General features: G+C 42.5%; 1 protein-coding gene and 1 long non-coding RNA gene across 3 annotated transcripts in view; one reads left to right on the top strand and one right to left on the bottom strand.

Annotated features, from left to right (window-relative positions):
• Positions 1-5,117, bottom strand: part of IPO7 (importin 7) — a 40,255-nt gene extending 35,138 nt beyond the window's left edge. The window contains exon 1 of the mRNA XM_065682998.1: positions 4,884-5,117. Coding sequence (XP_065539070.1) covers positions 4,884-4,967 — 84 coding nt within the window. The 5' untranslated portion in view covers positions 4,968-5,117. The remainder of the gene's footprint in view (positions 1-4,883) is intronic.
• A 221-nt stretch (positions 5,118-5,338) lies between these two features.
• LOC136016196 (uncharacterized) lies at positions 5,339-16,606 on the top strand. Of its 2 annotated transcripts, XR_010613526.1 has the most exons (4): positions 5,339-5,914; positions 7,081-7,164; positions 13,847-13,936; positions 14,741-16,606. It is a non-coding gene; the product is annotated as an uncharacterized LOC136016196 (long non-coding RNA). The 2 variants fall into 2 exon arrangements; XR_010613525.1 differs by having other exon boundaries at positions 13,847-16,606.
• The last annotated feature ends 6,507 nt before the right edge of the window (positions 16,607-23,113 follow it).

The following is a 23,113-nucleotide window of genomic DNA, read 5'->3' as shown; positions in this document are numbered from 1 at the left end:
TGTGCTAAAACAGTCTGGGAAAAGTGTTATGCCAGCTATATAATCTGAAATATAAATCAAGTTTGAAGTTCACTTTCAAGAGTCCAGTTTGTGGCATATGAACTATCAACAGCTAATTATGATACAGAAAAAGCATTTTTTCCCCTATAATGATGCTCACTAAAATCAATTACATTCATCTGTAATACTAGAATTACTCATATCTCACATAGCCTGCAGGCCACTAAATGAAAAAAACAACAAGCTTTATCTGAGGTATGAAGAACTTCATGCATTCTTCTTAGACGTTAAGACACTACTACAGATACCTCCTTTACTGTCAGCAAAAAAAGCAAACCAGAAGAGTAATACTTATTGTATGTTGCTGCACTAGAACCCTAGGCTATTTATATAGTTATTCAAAGTAGCACATACATAAATAAAGGCTACAATTTATTTTTGAAGGAGTTAGAAATGTAAGAATTCAACACAATTCCCCCATTTCAATTTTTAAAACAATCTACATGCAATTTTTAAACTAGACCATAACAGAACAAGGGAACCACAAATATCACATTGAAATGAAACAATTTGTGTTTCTTATAGAAAGGTAAGGTCAGGAACTGTAAGGCCGCTGAATCAGCCAACTGCTCTGTAGCACTCTTTCAATTCTTTTTTAAGAACTCAGCAGGTGTGGAAGTAATTCTGACCTAAAGTTTTTGCAAGCTAGCTCTGCCACCTCTTATACAGCTAAAATGTATAGATAAATCCAGTTTAAGGTCCACAAAAAATAGATAAATATTTATCAGATTTTGCAAACGTTCCTGATACTCATTTCATCAGAATACTGCTTGCAGAGGAAAAAGGCATGTGCTCTGAGCAAGGGCTAGCTAAGTACACACAGTAACTATTTGCTAAGTCATGAGAAAGTGGCAAGTTGCCCTGTCTGCTAGCATTTTACCTTGTACTGGTAAACACGCATCAGGAGTGTAACTTCTTCCTAATGAAGACAAAGTTCCCTTGGTTCCTTACTGCCCTCAAGGGGTTTTCCAGTGTTGGACCAGTCTTGATATGTACAGTTTAAAACCATCCTTTCCCAAAGCATCTCCATCCAGCACGCACCAAAATATACAGATGGAAGATAACGGAAATTAAAATCATCAAGTACTGTCATCCCAACAACTTTAAAGGGAACCCGTGATCTGATAATCAGAGCCAGGAAACTCATGTTCTGCTCCTACTCATACTACAGTTTATAGCCGTAAGTGTTAGACATGAAGACCATGTTAGAAAATATTAAAACCCAAAAGAAATCTATGATGGGGATAAGCACCTACTCCCAAGTATCCAAGCCACAGCATTTAAACATTTGAGAATTCCTGTGTGAAAGGCACTGTGTAATAAGCACCTTGCTTTTTCCCCTTTGACAACCTTTCACTCTAAAGCTCCCAGTAGTTACTATCCAATCATTTAATCATTCCATCATTATGGCATTTTTATTTATTAAACAGGCAATCAAGGGCACTGAACTAGGCCCTGCTACATTTTGTTAAACCTATGGTGTGCTACAGTGACTAGTCAACAAGCTAAAGCATTTTTCCTTTCCCTATACCTTATACTAACACATATAACAAGAGAAACCTTAAACATAACTTCTGAAAGGCACTTTTTCAGTAGAGCAACAGGAGAACATTTTCCTAAACAAACTCTGTTAAACTTTGTCTTAAAAAAGAAATATGAATTGCTGGGGATTGCTCCCCCTCCCCCCAGTACTCTCAGACACAAAAATTTGGGTTTTAGTCTAAACCGATGTCTTATTAGCTCAAACACACTGGGGCTGATCACAGATACTTGCAAGACACACGTAACAGTTAAGTTATAAATTCCCTGGAATTACAAAGAAATCTGAAAAGAAGGTATTATCTAGCAACTGTGCTTTTATAAATATGTTGATATTAAAAGATGGAACAACACTGTGTATTATTTTCAGAGTGTCATTCCATAGCTGCATAGTTAAAAATATCTATTTTCATCACCATTTCTGAGAAACACTTTATACATGCAGTGCAAAGACTGTTTCAAAAGGCAACAACATCTCCTTCCTGCTTTCCAGTAGCTTACTTGAAGTGTCTGGCTCTAAGCCCTTGTAAAAGACAGCTTTCCCCTGTAAGACAGGGACAGAGATGGACAGTCACCTCAGGGTACATCATAAGCTGGAAACTACATGAGAAGCTGCTGGACCAAGAGCTAGTAGTATCATTACCTATAATTTATTGCCACTGTGAGGACTGAAATATTGTTTTTGTGGTTTTGTGGGATTTCTTGGTTTTTGTGGGTTGTTTTTTTTTCCCTCTTTTTTACCATATCTCAACTCTGAAAGCTCTCACAGCATTTTATGTGCAGGTAATATAACTTGATAAAACTTCATGAGAAGAAATACAGCATAGAAAAAGTCATGACTTAGACAAGATCAAGGGAAAAATAACAAAGCCTGGATAAATCAAAAATTCATACAGCCTGGTTCCACTCTCCAGTCAGCAGAAACTGTTGATTGATAGGGTATGATGAAGATAGATCTAGATACTTTACTCTTCCATTAATTAGGAATATCAATTACTGACCAGAGCATGCTCTTTTCTGACGAAGTAAAATGACCATTTGACTGAAAACCTTTCTCATCAGCTCAACAGAGACACTTCAGACAAACTAAACTAAAAGGTCAACCAAGGACAACTATTCAATTATAAAAACACTTGTGTGTGCTTGGCCATGTGCAAGTACAGCGTTCGCTGCTGTACAGTTTCATCTTTACAGAGAAAGAGACCCCCGTACCTGAAATAGAATATTAAGTGGTAACACAAGTGCCCTAACAGTTAACAAATTCAGACCAGTATCCTGCAAGCAAACGTGTAACTGTCGTCAATAAACTTATGAAAAATTAGTGACCAAAACTACATACAATGCTTGCAGATTTTGGGTTTAATAAATATTTTTATCACAAGAGGTCTGTGAAAGATCAGCAAGGCTACACTTCCAACAACAGCAATTCCTATGCACTGGTCCAATAATGTCCAGTGTTTTTAAAGGGGCACAGATATTTGGACTTTATACCAATCTAATACTTGTGTAGTACATGACAGACCATGATGCTTTGATTCAAAGTGTGAACAAAAGCTGGTTGCTGGTGAACATGATCCTTTCATGCAACAGATTTAGCCATTTGCTGAAGACCCCGACTGGCAGAGAATTTAGTTTCCTGGACGTTCAGCAACTCAACACCTGCAGAAAATAGCTAAAATAGATTTCAAGCAAGTTACTGTATGTAGATATTGACATGCATATAACACAAAAAATGGCATTTTGAGGCCAGCTTAGGGTTACATATATATTATTGTCTTTATAGGCAATTACATTATTTTCTTTTGTTTAAATAAAACCCACTAGAATTCTTTTTACGAAAGCACATGGATAAGACAGCCAGCCACTTTGTACAAAGCTCAACTAAACATTGAGTAGTTTTCACAGCTACCTCTTTCAAATGTACCTAATATTTATTTGCCATTCACTTACTACACAGCATGCAGGAAATTCAGCTGAATTACACCTTCTTATAACACAAGAAGATATACCTTTAGTTTCTGAAAGTTTCTTTACTGCCAGCAGAACATTTGGCCAACCTTCATCTAAGCTCTGCTGAACATCTGTTGCATTACATGCATTTTGTTGGGCCTAGTCTGCTTAAAAGCTACAAAGAAAGACATTTGTGAAAAAGGCCAACTAAAGGCACCACAAGCCTGCTACACAGGCTTATCCCTCACCTCCTCCCTCCAGCTACCACCTTCTCTGAGTCAAAAACTAGAACACCCTTTTCTTCAAAATGTCTAAGTCTCATAGCTGTGTCTCATCAAGAAAGAAAAGTTTTCATCTGCCAGATAGAACAAAAATATAGCCTTCTTCCAAAATTGAAACCTGTGCAACTAGGACCTGCTGGTTTTCTTATATCCCAGTGTGACAAATGAATACAGTCTAAGCAGACGACATACCTGGGTTGGGAACTCTGTCTTCCCCCGTCTTTCAGGCACCTGTCGATACTACACCCAGAACGCACACCTACCTTGGAAGAGCTGCTGGAAGAGCCGGAGCCCACAGGATTTGTACAAACACCAAATAACGCCAGGCTGTCGGATTTGCTTCCCAACTCAGCCCAGGCCACTCTTACACTAATAGGCTGCTCTGCTTATAAAGTGATGGGGTCTTGGTGCCTCCTTTCTCAAAGACAAATTACTGCCCTTCCCATCCACAGCCTACCCCCCTTAGATAGTCCCAGGCAGAAACGGTCCAGCCTCTGAGCCACCGGCGGCCTGCACCATCGAGAATTTTAAACATCCCTCTACAGATCACCCCTTCCCCGACTGAGCAAGAAGACAATGGAAGTAATTTGTTAACCACAGGAAAGGCAACGGGGGACTCCTCCCCAATGCCGACCGCTTTCCTCCGCTTACCCCATCCCCTGAGCAGCCCCGCCCGGTACGGCATGGCCTGGCCTGGCCCGGCCCCGGCTGGAGGCCCCGCTGCCATGTGCCGGGGACAATGCGAGCCGGGTGGCCGGGCCCAGCCTGCAGCCGGCGTGACTCCAGGCCGGGACCGCCGGCGGGAAGGGGCCGAGGGAGCGGGGAAACGGGGCTCGGGGTGGGGGGGCGTGTGTGGAACCCCGTTCCCGCCGCTCCCTCAGCCGCGTCTCCCGGCGCCCTCACCCCTCCCCGCCGGCCCTGCCTGGCTTCCCCTCACACAGGCCTGCCACGACCCCACCGTCCGCGCCCGCCCCCCCTGCCACGCACACACACCCCGCTTCCCTGTACAGCAGCGGCCGTGGCCCCGGGCCCAGGCCCCGCCGGCCCCCTCACCTCGTTAAGCTGCCTCTCGGCAGCTTCCCGCAGCGCCGGGTCCATGGTACCCCGCAGGGCCTCGATGATGGTGTTGGGGTCCATGGCGGCGAGGGGAAGAGGAGAAGGCGGAGGGCAGGGGCCGGAGCCGGGGCCGCGCCACTCCGTGCGCACATGGACCCGCCGCCTCACAGCGGCCGCCGGCGCGAAAGGAAGACAGAGCGGCAAAGGCCCGGATAGAGCTGCCCCGCGTCCCCGACAGGGGGCGCCGCTGCTTCCGCCGCCCACGGCACGCCTCTGCGCCGCACGGAACCATGGGACAGGTAGTATAAGGGCCACCACCGCGCCCCGCTCCGCCCCGCCGCGCCAAACCGAGGCAATGGGCAGCGCGTTTGCTCCCTCACGCTGAGGGCACGGGCACGGGCACGGGCACGGGCACGGGCACGGGCACGGGCACGGGCACGGGCACGGGCACGGGCACGGGCACGCATCGCCGCTGCGTTCCCTTCCCGGTGAGGGGCTGGCCCGCGAGGAGCGGCGGCGGCCTCGGCCTGGCGGTAGGCGCTGCTGGGGGCTGGGCAGGGCGCCTCTGAGGGCGGGGAGGCCTGGCACATGCTCTGCCCTGAGCTGCGGTGCCCGGAGCTCCTCGGCCGCGTCAGGATTAAGTGGGATCGTTGTTCTATGGAAAATACCTCCTTCTCTCACGCACGCTTCCCGATTTCGGAGCGACTTGGATGGCTGGTGAGGAAGGAGGGATGCGTTCGTGGAGGCATGGGGTGTTTTGAAGGAGCTTGCTTTATAATGGGCACAGGACGCAAGCAGTTCTCAAGCACTTGGGAAAATACAGTGGTTTGTTCTGTTAGTGTTAGTTTAGCAAAAAACAACAAAAAAACCGTCCCGAAGATGTGTCAGAAGTTTGTCTGAAAACGAATGTAACCAGAGCTGTCATTTGCAGAGGGGTTGACTCAGTCACAAAGCCAGAATTGGAGTGCTGAAGCTGGTCCTCTAAGCCACTTCTGCAGGCTTTATCTTGCAAGCATGGAGACACTGAGGTAATTTCACTTAGATGACTAATAACAATAAAATAACCAATGCTACTTATAAGTTAGGTGCGTAGTGATTTGTAAGATGTAATTGGTATCCAGAGTCACTCACTGTCATGTCTTCATTTGTGGCGTGACATGCAGCGAGGTACTTGAACTTCTGAGAGTTCCTCATGCAAGAAGAATTTATTGGACAGTCAGATAATCAAGACAAATGTCTCACAAACATCCCATCTGTAACATGAAATGAAGGCACATTAACAAAGAAACTGCGTAACAAATAGAAAAGCAGAAATGCAAATTGATACAGAAAAACACATAAATTTTAAAGTGATACAATTTAGAAAATTGGTGAAGGACTCTTGACAAGGTTAAGTCAAACGATTTCAGGAAATGCCACACATTACAACTTGATTCGCTTTACCACTGCCCTGCTGTGTTGGAGGTCTTGCAAATGTTTCCTTTACACAGAGTTAGCATGGACCGCAGGCCATTCCCAGTATGTAACCTGGATGGACCCAGCTTGGTTTTGCAGGGCACCCTCTCTCACTTGGCCACCATCCCATGAGAATGGCCCAAGGCAGGCTAACCAGTAGCATCTCAGCTGGCTCCGTCTGCACTGGTCAGGTTTCTAGAGTGTCTTTTCATGTACAAAACAGCTTAACAGAATTGCTTTTGTATAGAAATTTTCCAAATTAGTAAGTTTCCACAATTGTTGCTGGACTAAAAACCAGATTTATCAGTTTCTATTGCTACTGCTTTGTTGGGGGGTTTTGGAGGTTTGGCTTTTTTTTTTTTTTTTTCATAAGGGTAAAACCTGTGATTTACAGTACATATCTATTGTTATTATTATTACTACTACAAGTATGAAAATGAGTGTCTCATAAATCTAAACAGTGAGGCTGGCTTTGTAAATAAGCCCAGGAGACACACAGACCCAGACAACCCAAGCAACAATGTGGCATAATGTCAGGACATGATGTCATAGGATGTTCTATAAATTGCTCAGATGTGCAGTCACACTCCTGTTCTAGATGTTGCCCAAAATAAATGTAAAAAAAGGTGGAATACTGTAGATTCAGTACCATTGAAAAATGTTACAACAAAGTCTTTTCCATGCTTTTGACTGACAGCACAGATAACAAGACCAAATCTCAATGTTCTTTGTATCCAAGGAGCAAAGCAATAATGCCAGAGAGAGCATAGATGCTAAGCTGATCCCACAACTTATGAAACAGGATGTAGCTCTAAAAAGAAAAGTAAGTACTTCAAAGGACAAAGGGCTCATGATGTTCTGGTTATACATAACACTCTGCCAGATACACAGGTGGAAATGCTGCTAAGAAAAGCACATGGGATGCAAAGCATTGTCAGCAGAGGTGCTGTGGCTTAAGAAGCCTATTGCCAGAGCTGTTACCACCTGTATACAAAAGCAAGGAGGACAAAAAGTTATGCAGAAGAATGTGTAAACAATTGTGCACAGTCTGAGTCCTCTGAAATTAAAACATCATATGTTAAGGAATGTTTGCATTCACAAGCATGTTTGCATTTGCATCTTTTCTCAGAAGTAATAACAATAGCTAACCTAACAGCAGGATTTATTCCATAAATGATTCACAGAAAATAATGCATACAAGATTCAGTCAAGACGGACATTTCATGTAGACTAGACATCAGCTTTAAGAAGAAACATCCATTAAGTTAAAAAAGAATTTATCACAAATCTGAGCAATTTGTTGATAGTTTACATTTGCCACAAGTAATTTAGTGTTGAAAAGGGAGTTGAAATAGTAAAGATCAAAGAAAACAGGCACACTAGCACTTTGAAGCAATCTAACAGATGACAACCAACATCAAAGTACAAGGGAGCGGTGAGCTTCAGTGAGCTTCTTGAACACTGAAATTTTGTTGGGATTAAATAAATATACCCACTTCTGTTAGATACTTTCTTTGAACAGTATTAGCAGGACAAAAGAGACTTAAAAGTCTAGCCACTGCAGCATAGCAATTAGAGAGAACTTTGGCCAAAACTGATTAGCAAAGGAGGCAAAAAATGACCTACCAAAGCATAAATAAATAACTTGCAAGATGCAGCAGATGAGTTGATATAAAAAATGTATTTTTTAAGTCAAATCCTAAATCACGAGAGTTAATGCTGGAGAGAAATGTATCCCTTAGCCAGAAAAGCCTCATCAAATTCTTGATCTCAGAACAGGAAAAAATCATAGAATCATAGAATAGTTAGGGTTGCAAAGGGCCCCAGGATCATCTAGTTCCAACCCCCCTGCCATGGGCAGGGACACCTCACACTAAACCATCCCACCCAAGGCTCTGTCCAACCTGGCCTTGAACACTGCGAGGGATGGAGCATTCACAACCTCCCTGGGCAACACATTCCAAGGTCTCACCACCCTAACAGGAAAGAACTTCTTCCTTATGTCCAATCTAAACTTCCCCTGTTTAAGTTTTAACCTGTTACCCCTTGTCCTGTCACTACAGTCCCTAATGAAGAGTCCCTCCCCAGCATCTCTATAGCTCCCCTTCACACACTGGAAGGCTGCTATGAGGTCTCCACGCAGCCTTCTCTTCTCCAGGCTGAACAGCCCTGACTTTCTCTGCCTGTCTTCATACGGGAGGTGCTCCAGTCCCCTGATCATCCTCGTGGCCCTCCTCTGGACTAGTTCCAGGAGTTCCATGTCCTTTTTATGTTGAGGACACCAGAACTGCACACAATACTCCAGGTGAGGTCTCAGGAGAGCAGAGTAGAGGGGCAGGATCACCTCCTTCAACCTGCTGGTCACACTCCTTTTGATGCAGCCCAGGATATGGTTGGCTTTCTGGGCTGCAAGCACACACTGAAGCCGGCTCATGTTCATTTTCTCATCAACCAACACACCTAAGTCCTCCTCCATAGGGCTGCTCTGAATCTCTTCTCTGCCCAACTTGTAGCTGTGCCTGGCATTGCTCCGACCCAGGTGTGGGACCTTGCACTTGGCGTGGTTAAACTTGATGAGGTTGGCATCAGAACACCTCACAAGTGTGTCAAGTTCCCTCTGGATGGCATCCCTTCCCTCCAGTGTATCAACCAAACCACACAGCTTGGTGTCATCGGCAAACTTGCTGAGGGCGCACTCAATCCCACTGTCCATGTCACTGACAAAGATGTTGAACAGGACCGGTCCCAACAATGATCCCTGAGGGACACCACTCGTTACTGGTCTCCAGCCAGACACTGAGCCATTGACCACAACTGTTTGCATGCGGCCGTCCAGCCAGTTCTTTATCCACCGAGTGGTCCATCCATCAAATTGATGTCTCTCCAATTTAGAGACAAGGATGTTGTGTGGGACAGTGTCAAATGCTCTGCACAAGTCCAGGTAGATGATGTCAACTGCTCTACTCCTGCCCATCAGTTCCGTAGCCCCATCGTAGAAGGCCACCAGATTGGTCAGGCAGGATTTCCCCTTAGTGAAGCCATGCTGGCTGTCACCAAGCACCTTGTTGTTTTTCATGTGCCTTAGCATGCCTTCCAGGAGAATCTGCTCCAAGATTTTGCCAGGCACAGAGGTGAGACTGACTGGTCTGTAGTTTCCTAGGTCATCCATTTTCCCCTTCTTGAGCATAGGGGTTATATTTCCCTTTTTCCAGTCGTTGGGAACTTCACCTGACTGCCAGGATTTTTCAAATATGATGGCCAGTGGCTTAGCAACTTCATTTGCCAGCTCCTTCAGGACCCGCAGATGGATTTCATCAGGTCCCATGGACTTGTGCACGTTCAGGTTTTTAAGATAGTCTTGAACCAGATCCTCTCCTACAGTGGGCATAGGGTCATCATTCTCACAGTCCCTGCATCTGCCTTCCAAGACTTGGGTGGTGCAGTCAGAGCCTTTGCCAGTAAAGACCGAGGCAAAGAAGTCATTAAGAACCTCAGCCTTCTCCAAATCCAGGGTAGCCAGTTCTCCTGATAGCTTCCAAAGAGGGCCCACATCGTCCCTAGTCTGTCTTTAATTTGCAATGTAATTATAGAATCCCTTCCTGTTATCTTTCACATCCCTAGCCAAGTTTAATTCTGACAGGGCCTTAACTTTCCTAACCTGGTCCCTAACTTCCCAGACAACATCCCCGTGTTCTTCCCAGGCCGCCTGTCCTTGCTTCCACCTTTTATAAGCCTCTTTTTTCCCTTGAATTTTCCTCAGCAGCTCCTTATCCATCCAAGGAGGTCTCCTGGCCCTCCTGCTGCACTTCCTTCTAGTTGGGATGCAACATTCCTGAGCTTGGAGCAGGTGATCCTTGAATATCAACCAAGAGTCTTGGGCCCCCCTGCCCTCTAGGGCTATATCCCATGGAACCTTACTAAGCAGGTTCCTGAAGAGGCCAAAGTCTGCTCTCTTGAAGTCCAGGGCAGTGAGCTTGCTGCACGCTCTTCTCACTGTCCTGAGGATCTTGAACTCGACCATCTCGTGATAGCTGCAACCAAGGCTGCCCTGGAGCATCACATTTCCAGCCAGCCCTTCCCTGTTGGTGAGCACGAGGTCAAGCATGGCATCTCTGCTTGTTGGCTCCTCTCTTACTTGCAGGAGGAAGTTGTCTTCCACACAATCGAGGAACCTCCTGGATTGCTTGTGCTGGGCCATACTGTCCCTCCAACAGATATCAGGGTGAAATGTATACATGCTGCAGATGTCAGCTGCCCAATAATGTTCTCTGCTATATTCTATATGAATGCTTGTAGACAACCTCAGGCCGCTGTGGGAGACATGCAGATGTGGTATTGCACAGGCCTCAAACAGTGGATACAGATCTTCTGCAATTACTCCTGAAGATAAACATGCTCTCACACACTGTCTTGGGTTTAGCACTTACGTATACTTCCCTGGAAAGTTAGAGCAATAACAAAGACAGTATTTGTCAGCTTTAATAAAGTAGTATACTCCCTTGGAGCTGAGTGTAGAGCACTGCTTAGCATGTATGACTTTCTAGGGGACCATTTTCTTTACAGTAAATGAAAAGCTAAGAGCCAAAAATTGTGTATAAAGGGAGCACATCTATTAGAGATCCTCCTTGAGCCCTGTCAAATTTGGGTGCTTTCACCAGATCTTTCTAATAAATTTTGATGCTATCTACGTATTACAGCAACAAAAAGAAAAGTAACTGATAAATGCTGCTATCAGCTCTTCTGTTCTGGAACACGTTTGAAAGCAGCCAAATTGACTCCAGCTACACAAAGACAGTATATTCCTGCATCGACAGCATTCAAAATACCAACCCAAGATTTGGAGAAAAATACTTGCATGTGAAGGTACCTACCAATCCTGCACATCCTGAGGGAGTTTGGACATGGAATGAGTGGATGAATCACCAGTGCCCAGAGCTATTCTGGAGCTACTTCTGGTCAATCAAAGGTGGCAATAGGAAGAAAAAAATATGCACAGAAATATTGTGCCAATATGCAAAGTTTGCAAATAATTATTCATACTGGTCTTAAAAACCTTAAATGGGATTCAGGCATGAAACCACAAAATGAAATTATAGTCTATGTGTTTTGATGAAAAATTGTTTGAGTTCTCTAGTTTGGCTGGGGAAATGGTGCAGAATATACAGACTTCTTTGCTTTAAAATATCACAGAAGGCTATAATGTAACTCTGAGGATATGTTGGAGGGGTTGAGAACTGGCTAAATCGTAGTTCTCTGTAAAAAGGTAGTAAGTAAAGAGCAGCTATTTAAGGGACCAGTTTCTATTGGAGTTCTACCAATACCAGTAGCTGACTCTAGGCTATTTGATACTTTAAGCAGTTTTGAAATACAAAAATTACTGCTGATAATTATGAGGATGATGTAAGATTATTGAAACAATCCTATATGGATGGGATTAAGCTGGTAACCTGAACAACAAACAGAATTGCACTTTAATGCAGCCAAATGTGAAGTTACATATTTAAGAACAGAAAATGCACACAGGTTTCTGCTGAGTGGGAAGGTTGTTGGGAACACTGTGGGCATGCAGGTTGACATGAGCCCCCAGCAGGATGTTTTGGCAAGACTTTGTACAGTTTTTGAGTGGAATAGAGGTCTGGGAAGGGGGAGTGGGGAAGTGATTTGTCACTCCCGCTGGTGCTGGAGAGACAGATACTACATTACCAGGGAACAGCTCTAGCATTTACATTTTTAAGTATTTACAAGCTGTATTGTATAAAATGGCCACAAAAATTATTTGGGATGAGACCTATTTGAAATGTCTGAGTTAGGTTTAAGACAAAAGTTGTGAGGAATCCTGATTAGTGAATGTCACTGCTGTAATGATGCGATAAAGCAAGAGATACAGTGGGCAGCGTAAAGGATGCTTTTCATGGAGGCCCTGCTCTGAGGTTGGCTTTCGCTGAGAGAGCAGGGTGCTATAACGTGCGTGGCCTGTGGTTGCACAGCTCCTTTTAACCCACTGCAGCCTTCTGGGAGTTGGCTTCACCTCTAAAAGGAACTTTGGTGAAGTTTTTTTCAGGGTGGATATAAAGAAACCACTGAGCTTCTTGATGCAGTCATGAGCTCAGTAGTTGCTCCACCCTGTCAAAAAAATAAAGCATAAGCCACCCCCACCCCCTCCAGCCAGATGGCAAAGCTTGATGCTAAACTCCACATTCAAACAGGGTTCCCAGTGGACAGAGGCTGAAAACAAGATTCGCTTGGAAGCTGGTGGAAGTGTGTGTGAGTGGAACAGCAGGAGTAAAAATGCTGAGATGAAAGAGCAAAGAAACAGTCACTGTAATAGAGCGAATGATATTAAGGTCCCGAGCAACTGCCAAGGAGCTAGAGCTTTTATAGAGCTTTAATAGAGCTTTCAGACTAATGGTTTATAAAAAAAGCCACCCAAAACTAAAAACCAAAAAACCCCAAACAACAAAACAATGAGCAAACCCCTCTGATGTATGGTGCTTACGAGTTCAGAAAATCTGGAGTTCTAACTTCTTTCAAATTTTATAAACATTTCTTCAAAGGTGCAGGACTCCCTCATCGATTCCTTCTTTTAATAGTTAAGTCTGGGCAGCAAGCTGGGAATGAAGGGTGACAGTATCTCCTCAAGAAGAAAATACTGGGTACCGAACAACTGTTGAGTGAAGAAAGATGCAATAGGATCAAATGTCTGAGTGATGGAAATAGAGAAGCACTGAAACAAACTCACAGCAGCAGTAATCAGTACTCTGTCTCTCAATGTCTTCTGACTGAGACTAGATGCTGTTCTGGAAGATATGTTTTAGTAAAAACACAAGCTGTGCTTCAGTCAAACTGGTACAATTAGTGCTTTAATAAAAAGTATATGCAGTAAAGCTTGAATTGCTAGTCCTATACAGGATGTTGGACTAGATGATGTGATCTTAAACTGCACTATGGTTTGGGGGTTGCTGTTCACTTTCAAGGTAGATGTGTCTGCTCCTGAAGGCTCTGTTTCCACAGCGTGAAAGTCCAGCTAACCCAGCCCAGTACCTGCTTCAGGCTCTGTGTGACAGGCAATGGAGCAGTAGCTGTAGCTACAGTAGCTTTACCTCCTCCTCCCTCATGTGCTGTTTTCCAGCCTGTATTTTTATATTTGTGTGTGCATCTATGCTTTTAGCTTTCCCTTACCGCAATGTGGAGTCCTCTCCAGCTTGGTAACTCTGCTTCTGCCAAACTATGTAAAAATGTACTTCACACAGGGAAATAGCAAGAGGCAGTTTCAAGTAAGCCTCAGTGGCACATAGATACAAGCAATGAATGTTGGACGCTAGAAAATGGTGAATTCTGTTGCACAAAGACATTGAATTTCATGGCCCTTAGGGAAAATGCCAAACTTACAGAGATGGAGAACAGCAGATCTATGACACTCTGGAGAGATAAGCAGGAGATTGTAATGGGTACTTGCAGCACTAAGATGGCACTAAAAGTTTATGCTCTTCATGTTTTTAATTCAGTTGCACAACCACAGAAGTTACAAATGCATTGACTGGAATGTGCTATGCTACTGTGAAGTAAAAACTCATGCTGAAGATCATGGATTTGTGGCAAGTGTATACAACATGTCCTCAGAATAATGACTGTGCTTACTGTTCTCCAAGAATGTTTTGTCTTTATATGCATTATGGGCATGGTTTTATTGTATTTTTGAAAGGAAGCAAGCATGTCCTTTCCTTACTGTTCCTTAAGAATAGTAAGATAAGTCCCAAGCTCATCTTATTTTTCATGATTGTTCCTAAGAGGGACACCTGTGGATCAAATGTAATGGGGGCTTCAAATTTTAAGGAAGCGAATTTATAGAAAATCTTAAGTATAAGGGATGCTCATCCATGATTCAGTAGTGTTCCAGTGGATGCTGATTTTTAAAACACAAGCTTTTTAATGCTGTTTTGACAGCCAAGATGCAGCAATAAACTGAAATTGTTCAGAAATAGCTGTGTGTTCAAGCTGGGGAACAGGCAAAAATGTCTGAAACTTGCTAAGAGTGAAGAAGTACGTTTAAGCTGTATCTTCAGTTGTATTATTAAACGAGTTCAAGTGAGGCTTGTGCAAGCTATATGTGCATCTATCAAAGTATATTTCTTTCTGTTTAATAAGACAGAGAGTTCAAGTTAGTCCTGTTTGGAATAATTTTAGTCTTTATAATCATATCCTGTTTCCATTTAAGTTGATTAAATAACAATGTACAGTAGAACAGGACTAGGATTTTATTAGATTAAAAATTCACTCCACATAAATTCTCAGCAGTTAGGAAAAGCTTTTCATTTGCAAGGAACTACATACATGCATTAAGAATTCTAGTAATCTAGTAACATAGCATTCAGTTGATTAACTCATTCCCGTCTGTACAGTTTTAGGCAGCTGTCTCCGTAACCCACCTGTGTTCAGGAAGTGTGCCAGCATTGCTCCGCAAGCAGCAGCCCTAATTGCCTATGAAGCATTTGGGAGGCCCAGCAGCCAGGGAGGTTGTAAGGTGGTCAGCGGTGGGCCAGGCCATGGTGAGGAGCAGCCAGTGTGCTCAGGGCTGCCCACACCCTTGGCCATCAGTTCCTAATGCTACTGTGAGGTGATGCAACACGATTTGTAAAATATATTTTTTTGTTGTAAAACCAGATTATTTCCTCCTTTTACTTGCATTTTAGACGTTATCTGATTAGCACTTCTATTAGGTGACTCACAGTGTTTATTATTTGCAAGTCTTTACAATTTACTATTGCTGTCCAAATGGGATAAATATGTTTTCCACTAGGTTATACTGTTTAAACACTGGTATTTTCTTATTTAACAGAAGAGGTTATAATGCTGAAGGGTAAACACAGGACCCCTTCTGACCTGTATGTAAATTCCTAAAGAAATAGAGATATTAAAACAAGCACTGAAATTGCTATTATTCAACTTTATATTCTACCTGTGGGCACATGTATGTATTTCTTGATGAATGTTGGTGCACCACTGTTTATATGGAATACAAGATGGGTGAGCTGGGGTGTGAGTTCTACAGCTAAGTATCACACAAACACATAGGACACAGCATTATCTTAGTTACCTTCTCCATGTGCAACAGCCCAGGCATATTAGCATTATCTTTGACTGAAGCTGGCTGAGTTAGTACAGCGCTGACCCAGAAATTCATACTCCTTTGGCTTCCAGGCTCTTGGTAACCAACAGCTAGATTAAAATTAGCTCTGTTAGCCTGATCTGTGGGACAAACATACCTCATGATTGCTGCATGCTAATTCCAGTAGCTGCAACTGCAAAGCAGGGAATGTGCGTGGAGATATGAGAACCTTATTGCCACTGCCCATGTCTTTGGCTGAACAAGACTATGTCTTTTATGTGTGTTTTTGTGAAGTAACAAAGTGGAAAACACTTGTCCCTCCTTTCACCTTTTGAAGGCACATGAATGAAGCATGCAGAGCAACACTGTGTTCTCAGGGTAACAAAGAGATGTGTCAGCTTCCTCCCTAGGCCCTCCTGATACACCTTCGTTCCTGCTTGCCAGCATTCTGCTGTTCTACTCCTAGCCTTTACTGAGCAGGATTACGTGCTCATGTTCCTTCTAGGTTGGCAAGATAAAATGATTAATTGCTACAGCTAAATCAAGCTGAGAGTTTATTGAAGTATTTGCATGAAACTGTGTCACCAGTACAGCAAGTAATTCCACACAAAAACGCAAATATGCTGGTTCAGCTGTAGTGAAGATTACTACAGAATAATGGCATACCAGCTATTTTAGTTCTTATAAAACTGCTTATCAGTCTTCTTGCGGATTCCTTTTATTTTATCTGTACTAGCCTTGCTTATTCAGAAACTATTACATCATATTAATAATGTCTGACATAGGCATCTGACATTTCTGCAGTCATTGGCTTTAAACTATTTTGTTGCAGAAAGCAGACCAAAAAAGATGATCCTATAGTCTGTTCACAGACAAAAGGAACTAGTATTGTGTACAGTACAAAACATGTGCGCATTGCCTTATCACAGATATTTGTAGGTGTGGATTTCTGCATTCAGCAAACCTATTTGACAGAAAACTTGTCTAGGACTGGATGCATAATGTTCAAGGTTGAAACAAAGACGTTTCCTTCACAGAGCTGCCTTAGGTGAAAACAGTATATCCTTATCAGACTGTCCCCATTTAATCTCTAATCCTGATTATGAACTGACTCTGTGAAGCTCACATATTTTGATAATAAAATATGAATTCATGCTGACTAGTCCTACCTTCTTGTCTTCCATGTGCTTAGAGATGGCCTCCAGATGAGCTGTTCTATCACCTGTCCAGGGATTGAGGTGAAGTTGACTGGCCTGTAGCTCCCAGGGTCCTCCTTCTTGCCCTTTTTAAAGACTGGGGTGACATTTGCTTTCTTCCAGTTCTCTGGTGCATTTCCTGATTGCCTGACCTTTCAAAGATCATAGAGAGTGGTCTAGCAATGAAATCTGCCAGCTCTCACAGCTCTTGTGGGTGCATCCTGTCAGGGCCCATGGACTTGTGGATATCAAGTTTGTCTAATAGATACTTAATCCAATCCTCCTCAACCAAGTGAAAGACTTCCTTTCTCCAGACTTTCTCCCTGGTCTCCTGGTGAGAGATTCCTGAAGGCTGTCCTTGGCATTGAAGACAGAAGGCATTCAGTACCTCTGCCTTCTCTGTGTCCTCTGTCACCAGGGTCCCTGCTCCCTTCTGTAATGGGCACACACTTTTCCTGGTTTTCCTCCTATTATTGGTGTATTTAAAGAAGCCCTTCTTGTTCTGCAGTTTGCCACTGCATAATACTGCTCTAATAATGACCTGAATATATTTCTTAAAAACTATCATCTGTGTGGTTGTATCTAGCAAGAGTGAAGGGGTTTGTTCCTTGTGTATTGGTTATTGGCCCACTCATTATGAATGGTTATTTTCTGGGAGAACTTAGACCTTAGAGGCTAGATCAAGACGAAATACTGGTCACTCTCACTGCAGACATTTTGTATCTTACAGAAAAAGCAAACCAGAAGAAAATATAGAATGACATTTGCACATACCCTGATTAGACCATGCATTCTTAGATTGTGAATTGTGAAACACATTGTAACAGGAAAAAAGTTTCAGCCTATTAACTTTTGCCCTGCTAATCTAAAATACAATTAATGCAATTTATCTGAAGGTTGCTGGGACTCCCTACAATGTAGGGAATATTTAAAAGTTCTAAACATTGTCACTGGAAGTTTTGCTCTTTTTTTTTTTTTTTTAGATAATGATGGGTTTCCTTTTTTCCCTTTTTTTAATCCTTCTTTTTTGTACAGTCTGTTTTGCACTCACATATTAACCGTACACATTTCTCCATCTTCCTTTCCTATTAAAATTGTTCCAAATTTTCTTCCCAAATCGTGAGTGTAACCACTATGTAATTTTTTCCCAAATTTTTCTGTCTGATCTCCACTTCCAAAGATGCCAAATTCTTTCTCTCTTCCTCCTCTAAGATAGAAGAAAATTTCAATCAAAGTAGAAACTCTGACTTCTCTATTCATATCTTCTGAGATCCTTGAGCAACACCTGGAGATAAAGCAAAGGATCAACCAGGCTGCAGTTCTTCTGCCTGCAGGCTAACCAGCAGTTCATTGATGACTGTAAATAACTGCTGGTCAGGCTTTTAAATCTGAAAATTATTAATTCTGAAAAGCAAGGAGCATTCATTTAGCTTTTTTAATATTCATTCAGGTTTCCAGTGCAAATTAGGAAAAACTGCAGAAATAAGCCTTCAGGTACTTGACTGTAATGTTTTCCTGCATTACTTCCATACAGCAATGAAAACAACTATCTCTCAAAGCACAAGCAGTGAACGGCTTTAAGCATCCAACCTGCTGCGATTCGTGAGTACATTGATGATGAGAATAAATTCAGAAGCAACACTAAAAGCAGCAGAACTTCAAGCTGATGATTTCGTAATGGTTGGAAGTGCCTCTGTCACTCATCCACCCAGTGGGGTGTGTAAGGCCTGTGTCATATGACAGGCTGCTTCTGCCATCAGACCAGAACTGTGTTCCCCCCATGTGACATAATATTGTTTACCAAGTTATGTAGGTAGGAGAGAAATGTATTGTGGGAACATAAGATCCTGGGAATGCAGTGTCATATGACATAGTGCTATACTGAGGCATTCTGCGCTGAATTTCAGAGAAGCTGAGGTCAGAAGTCAGATACTCAGAACTTTTGAAAAGCTCTGTCTTTATAATGTCTCCTTTGCCAGTCATTATTACCACAATCTGGGTTGCATTGCTTAAAGTCATTTTGTTATTCAGGTAATTAGTGAGAAGACATGCAAATCCTTCCTAACATGAAGCAAGTGTTAATTTTTTCATTTTCTGATCTGTTTTCCAAAACTATGCACCTGTATTCCTGATTTGCTCCTCCTTTTCCAAGCCAAATGCATTTACCACTTAACATGAAACGATGATTAAAACTGTGCTCAGAGCACAATGGGGAAGATGATCACTGACAATTTAACCATTTGACTCTGCAATACTTAGGCAGTTGGCTGTTGACATACCCTTTCTGCTGGTAACCCAGTTCAGGTAACCAAGTAGTGTGTTGTGTAAAGACTACATTCCAAGAGAGCTATAGAATAAATGAGGAATTTGGACTGATTTTTGTTCAGATGTCAACATGGTCTCATTTTTTTTATCTTTCACCATATTTACTCTCTGCTTTGCAACTTATTAGTTTTAATTACTTTTTGTAAGCACATATTCTCCTCTAACTTCTTTCTTAGTGTTAGGGGACAGAGCTAGAACCTTAATTCAGGGCAAATTAGAATAAAAGAAAGCTTTATGATAGCGTAACCCACTTAGCCTGCTTGAGTAAGAAACCAAAATGCAGGAAGGAAATGCCAATAGGTAGTCACAATTATCTGACTCGTCTACTTTTTAAGAACCTGGCAGCAAAAGGAGATCACTCAGGCCTTGGGAAATTCCAGCATGTGTTCCACTTGGGACTTTGTGACAACAGGGAGAAAAGCAGCTTAAAAACACCTGATTGCACTCTGCAGCATTAATTTCTGTCACTGCACCAGCAGATTAGACACTGTGAAAGCTACACACCCAAGTATGTGTCCAATACTGGTACGTGACCTGAAGCTGGCTGTCCAGACCAAAGATCTTTGAGAGTTACCTTCATAGAAACCCCAGGCTTTCCAGGTAAGGCATATTACGGGCCTGTATGGCTGGATACTGCAATGTGGTTATATCAGGAACAGTGACATGGCCCACAGAAGGGTGACAGTATATGATGGGGTTGTGAGTGGATAGAACAAGCCACAGACACAGGCTGTTTAAATGGGCATTGCAAGTCTCCATTTCTGTTTTTTTCTGCCAGTATACCATTCCCAGTGTTGCTTTTAGACAACTTTGTGGCCATACAGGAAAGCAGTTCAGGAACTAGTCCAACAAAGAATAAACCAGCAAAAAGAAACACAGAAACAGTATTATTCAGTGAGATCAAAGGTCCCTACTGAGGCTCCCTATTCACACCCTCCCTCTTGAATTTGTGTGCCCAAGAACAAGAATCAAAAGACAGAAACTTCTGCCAACACCCCAGCATATATCCTGTGCCTCAGCTTAACTGAGCTGAAACTCCAATTCCACACTTGTAGAATCTGTAGAACAGCCTGAAAACATTTTAATAGCATCTAAAGGGAAATTAAAATGCATCTTTGATCAGATTAAAGATAGTGTTTTTATCAGCGTGGAATAACTTAGATTTGGAAACTTTCGCCCTTCAGATAGGAATGTCCAGCTATCTCATTGCTCCTTCTCCTCCCTCCTTCAATCCTTGAAGGGACATATTCCTCCTTAAAAGGAATGTTGGAATTTTCAGCTATGTCAGTATAAACTCAGCTGCAGACAGGGTATAACTGATTGTTACAGTTAATCCTAACCTAGTATTAAATGTGAACCATGCTTTGCAGGTGTATCCTAGAACAAGGACATGTACATTCACTACACGGAAATGTATGTATGTGATAGTTATCACAAGTAAGAAACACCAGATTATAAATACCTCAACTGCAGCCAAGTGCTGCATGGCTGAAGTATTTTGCAGCTGATTTTGAAGCAAGGACACTCCTTGCCACTCCACTTACTTGCTCTCCTCTGGGGCTGTCTCCCTTTCTCTGTGCTGTGGACTGCTGCTCATGTTGGCCACCCCTACAGTGCTGTGCTAAATGATGTATGGGTTGTGCTGGGCTTCACAGGAGTCTGCAGAGAGATCTGAGGGAGATAATAAGCAACAATAAGGTGCAAGGAAAATTTTCTTGTTTTCAAAATATTTTTACCTCCCTTGCTACCCCTCTCAAGGAGCTGACATTGGCTGAACTCTTCAATGTATTTTCTGCCTGAGCCCATTCCCAGAACTCAGACGCTGAAGGCTGTTGGGATGAGGCATCTGACAGACTGAGGTGGAGTTGTTCAGCCTTCTTCCTGCCACAAACACTAAGTTACTTATTTCTGTCAGGAGGACACTCAAGATTCCCTGTTCTGTAATGAAAACTCCTGCTTTTCCAGACGCTTTTAATAAAAGCTTTGACTTTTTACTGTTAGTGCTTTCCAAGAATCAGAAGTAAGGCCTCTGAAGGTTGGTACTAGATTTAAGGAACCTGACAGAGCTTTCATGACCCTTAGTTGTGATGGCATAAGCTTATTACAGGGTATGTTTTACTCCTAATTTGCAGCAAGACAAAATAACCTTTAATTCCCCTCTTCTTGCATTCAAATGTAGGATATGAGTGGACTAACCAGAAAAGTTTCTTTTCCCATTTCATGCACACCATTAGCACATGCAATAGACAGAGGAAAAAAAAATGTAGCTGGCTATTTAAGGTGATCTATGAACTATTAATCAGGAGCAAAAGCTGCATCAGAACTCAGAATCTGGCTTTTATTTTCACCTCTGGGGACAGAAACATGATACCTATCTATTTTACTGTGTTTCTAATTAATTAAGCAGTAATGAAAATAGGTACATACTATTAAAAATGTGCATTTTGTACATTTGTACATAAATCTGTGTACAGTGTATTGCATGTTCATAAAACAGACAATAGGAATTAAGAAATAAACCTTCTATTAAAAAAATACCAGGAGAGAAATGAATGTGAACATTTGTGATTCCCAAGTTCAGATTCAAATAATTTTAACACTTACAAGTTTTGCTCTCACTTGCTGTTTAATTAATTTCCCAGCTTCTGTCCTTGAGCAGTGGCTTTTATAAATAAAAACATTCATTAGCTCTACTTCTGCTCCAAGGTCTTTCCAATTCTTCACTCACACAAACAGTTATCTAGCTACAAGTATGTGTTTATTTCTACTTATCTCACTTGTTGGTGACTTTTTTCTGTTCACGTAAATCAGTGCATTCCATCCTAACTTAACTTGCCTTCTGTGCAGATGCTTACTCACCACTTAAATCCTCAAACTCTTTATCATAACTAATGAAAGAATGACAGAAATATGACAGAATGACAGAAAGAATGACAGAAAGAGTGACAGAGCACTGGAACAGGTTGCCCAGGGGGGTTGTGGAGTCTCCTACACTGGAGATATTCAAGGCCCGCCTGGACAAGTTCCTGTGTGATGTACTGTAGGTTACCCTGCTCTTGCAGGGGGGTTGGACTAGATGATCTTTTTAGGTCCCTTCCAACCCTTGGGATTCTGTGATTCTGTGATTCTGTGAAAGAATGAGCTCATCAAAACATGCAAACCCCATTCCTTGAAAAGGACTTAGGTTAATTTGGTTTAAATCAGAATTTGCATAGAATGACAATAAAATTTAAATGTTAGATGTTTGATTTCTGACAGATATTGCTTAGCTTACATAGTAGTTGAATATTTTTAATTGTACTCCATACTCCATACAAACCATACTTAGGAGAACTGGGGACAAATAGGCTCTTTCAGAAACCCTGAGCTCAGTTAAAGCTTGTTTATATGGGAACATAGCAATCATATAGCTAAATTAACATAGATGTGCTTTAATTACATTGATGCCAACTTTCAGAATTACTTCCATATACCATATCATCATTAATCAAATTCGTTAAAGTTGGTTAAAAAAAAGGTAACAAAAACTCTTCAGGTGATGTGTACTTGTGATTAGTTTACCAATTACATCAGTGCGGGTGATGGGATAGAAATAGGTAACAAAATGGATCCAGGCCTTATCATAGAATCATAGAATAGTTAGGGTTGGAAAGGACCTTGGGCAGGGACACCTCACACTAAACCATGTCACCCGAGGCTCTGCCCAACCTGGCCTTGAACACCGCCAGGGATGGAGCATTCACAACCTCCCTGGGAAACCCATTCCAGGGTCTCACCACCCTATCAGGAAAGAATTTCCTCCTTATATCCAATCTAAACTTCCCCTGTTTAAGTTTTAACCTGTTACCCCTTGTCCTGTCACTACAGTCCCTAATGAAGAGTCCCTCCCCAGCATCTCTATAGCCCTCTTCACACACTGGAAGGCTGCTACGAGGTCTCCACGCAGCCTTCTCTTCTCCAGGCTGAACAGCCCCGACTTCCTCAGCCTGTCTTCATATGGGAGGTGCTCCAGTCCCCTGATCATCCTCGTGGCCCTCCTCTGGACTTGTTCCAGCAGTTCCATGTCCTTTTTATGTTGAGGACACCAGAACTGCACACAATACTACAGGTGAGGTCTCAGGAGAGCAGAGTAGAGGGGCAGGATC

Source organism: Lathamus discolor, chromosome 6 (assembly GCF_037157495.1).
Source record: "Lathamus discolor isolate bLatDis1 chromosome 6, bLatDis1.hap1, whole genome shotgun sequence".
NCBI lineage: Eukaryota > Metazoa > Chordata > Aves > Psittaciformes > Psittacidae > Lathamus > Lathamus discolor.
The sequence above is the reverse complement of the archived record's forward strand: the minus strand, read 5'-3'. Positions and strand labels throughout refer to the sequence as shown.